The sequence below is a fragment of the Sinocyclocheilus anshuiensis genome, unplaced genomic scaffold (genome assembly GCF_001515605.1).
Source record: "Sinocyclocheilus anshuiensis isolate Anshui unplaced genomic scaffold, SAMN03320099.WGS_v1.1 scaffold184, whole genome shotgun sequence".
NCBI lineage: Eukaryota > Metazoa > Chordata > Actinopteri > Cypriniformes > Cyprinidae > Sinocyclocheilus > Sinocyclocheilus anshuiensis.
In genome coordinates this window covers 59309-61875 of record NW_015557077.1, presented here as the reverse complement: position 1 = coordinate 61875, position 2567 = coordinate 59309, and the positions used below count along the sequence as shown (strand labels likewise).

At 35.6% G+C, this 2567-nt stretch overlaps 1 protein-coding gene across 2 annotated transcripts in view; it reads right to left on the bottom strand.

Moving 5' to 3' along the window:
- Positions 1 to 2567, bottom strand: part of xylb (xylulokinase homolog (H. influenzae)) — a 31921-nt gene that overhangs the window by 27328 nt on the left and 2026 nt on the right. For both annotated transcript variants that reach the window (XM_016471505.1, XM_016471507.1), the window contains exons 2-4: positions 1755 to 1837; positions 1142 to 1211; positions 847 to 927 (exon numbers count right to left, since the gene is read on the bottom strand). In XM_016471505.1, coding sequence (XP_016326991.1) covers positions 847 to 927; positions 1142 to 1211; positions 1755 to 1837 — 234 coding nt within the window. The remainder of the gene's footprint in view (positions 1 to 846; positions 928 to 1141; positions 1212 to 1754; positions 1838 to 2567) is intronic.

Below are 2567 nucleotides of genomic sequence, written 5' to 3'. Positions count from 1 at the left end.
TGTCAAAATTTGGTTGAAATAATGTTACATTGTCATTCAGTGTAACACAATATTTATGTAAAAATTCAAACAACATGCTTAATTTCTGACGTGTACATATTAAAATATATAAAAGAATAAGGGAGCATATTAAATTTGATGGTGTTTTAAATGAGTAAAAAGTCTTACTGACAAATGGGCAAAACCTAGGATCGTGGCACATTTTAAAAGTGTAAAATTACAACTAATTAGTATTTGGGGTGAAAGTAATTAGTCTTTTAATATGTCATAAATTGATTTTTGTTGTAAATATGCCTGACATGATTGCTACACTGAATGATATTTTAGTGGCTCTCTTCTGTAAATCAGGGAAAAATGTATGATATTTATTTTTTGCTCAGAAAAACAAAAACAAAATTGCAATTAAATTAAACAGAAAACTTTTTAAAACAATTGGGAAAAACAACAACAAATTAAAGCAGTATTACACATTGTTTTTATGCTTAAACCCTTTTTCGTCTTTGACCCATATACATTATATATATATATATTAACTTTTAACTAAATTAAATTAAACAACCATCTCCCCATAAATGTAAATTTAATACACATTTTGGTGAATTTGATTATACTCTCAGCTATCAAACAGACAAGTAATAACATCTCCATTTTACACATTTTACCAGGTTTAAAAATAATCCACTAAAAAATTCCTCAGAAAATAAATGCTCAAAATTCACATTTAAAAAATACTGTTCCAAAACAAAAAAAAAAAAATGTTTAAATCAACACAAACCACAATTCATTTCAGACAGTCAAAGAGCATATGCTAATACATAAATAATAATAAATACATGCTAAAAGCACCTGTCCACTGCCTGAGATGGCTTTGACCCGAGAGAAATCAAAACCAGTGTTTCTCATTTTCTCCAGAAGAACATCCAGCGCCTGCAGTCAGACACATTCATAAATCCCATTAACAGCACCAAGACTGCTTAATTAATAAAGATATGAACTCATATAATTTCCATTTTATAAACAGGAATCATTATACATTAGACACTATGCACAGCCACTTTATATACATATCTAGTCTTAACGGGTGTTTTTTTCTACAGGTATGGTGAATTATGAGAGAACTGATGAGATGAATGAGCTTTACCTTCACCCACATGAGCGCTGGAGACGTGACCGTCAGTTTATCTTCGTGGATATGAACTCCTCCATGAGTCCTGCCCAAAAACACAACCAGGATTCCCATTGACAAATGAAATGATAATTAGAGAATATTACAACTGTGAACTCCAGGTCTGGAAAACAATTTGAAACAAAGTCAATCAACGAATATACGTTTTTCTAGTCATGCTCAGCCCTAAAAATGCTTTATTGGCTAGAAATTGATCTTCGTGAGTCATTAATAATAATTCATTATCCAGAAATCATGAGAATTCCTTAACTAAAAAGTGTGGGAATCCCATTCAATATAATCATATCAAATAAATTGTATTTATACAAATATATTAAAATATCGGTATTAGTGAATTAATTTTTGCCATTTTTGTATATTTAAAAAAAAAAAATAATTTTATTCAAAATATCGTGTATAATGAATATACATTTCCTTTTTTCTTGCGCTAAAATAATTTATGGGCCAGATATTGCTCTTCATGAATTATTAAACATAACTCCTTATTCAAAAATCATTGAAATTACTTGACCAAAAGGTGTGGGAACCCTGTGCAATGTAAATATAATATTATAATATGATATTGTACCTGAACTCGGGCAGCTCGCTGTCGAACTGGACGCTGTTTTGGTGAATCACCTCAAGATTTCCATCAACAGCGACAACTTTCAGCTTCAAAAATAAAAATCAGGACATTACAGTGTGTTTAAAACCATCTGTATCAGCTTCATTTACATTTATACAGGTATGTTTGCATTTGTCCACTCACATTTCATTCAGGTTCACATTAGAGCCCGACCGATATATCGCTTGCCGATTTTATCGGCCGATATGAGCTTGTCGCCCGATATATCGGTATCGGCGAATATGCCGCCGATATGATTTTTTTTTTTTGGCGACCTGGATGAAACGCTTTAAAGCTTAAGTCTATGGAAAACCATTAAAACTTTGAACGGCCATATCTCTGTAATGGTGCGGCGGATCCACTCCAAATTCACACCCTCCAGCTCGAGGAACCTTCTCGAACGCCGAATCGAGTGTACATCTCGAGGCCCTCTTTCGAATGAGACCACCCCCGCGTGGATAGCCCCCGGGGTTCGGGAGTTACGGTGGTTAAATTCGCGGTCCGGCGCTGACCAATCTAGCGATCCCGGGGGGCTACCGACACGCGGAGGGTGGCGTTCAAGAGGGCTCCTCGAGCTGAAGGGATCCCCCGAATTTGGTGGAGATCCGCTGGCGCGTTCGCGAGATAGTGACACCAGTCAAACACTTTCCCTTCAGTAAGGAGGTCTCTTGTTCAGGCAGCATTCACGCGTTGTCTTATTCGACCGTAAGTGCTCTGCGAAGTGGACTTCACATGAAATTCCGCCATGATTCCAGTTCCAAGGGAACGTACACGTTA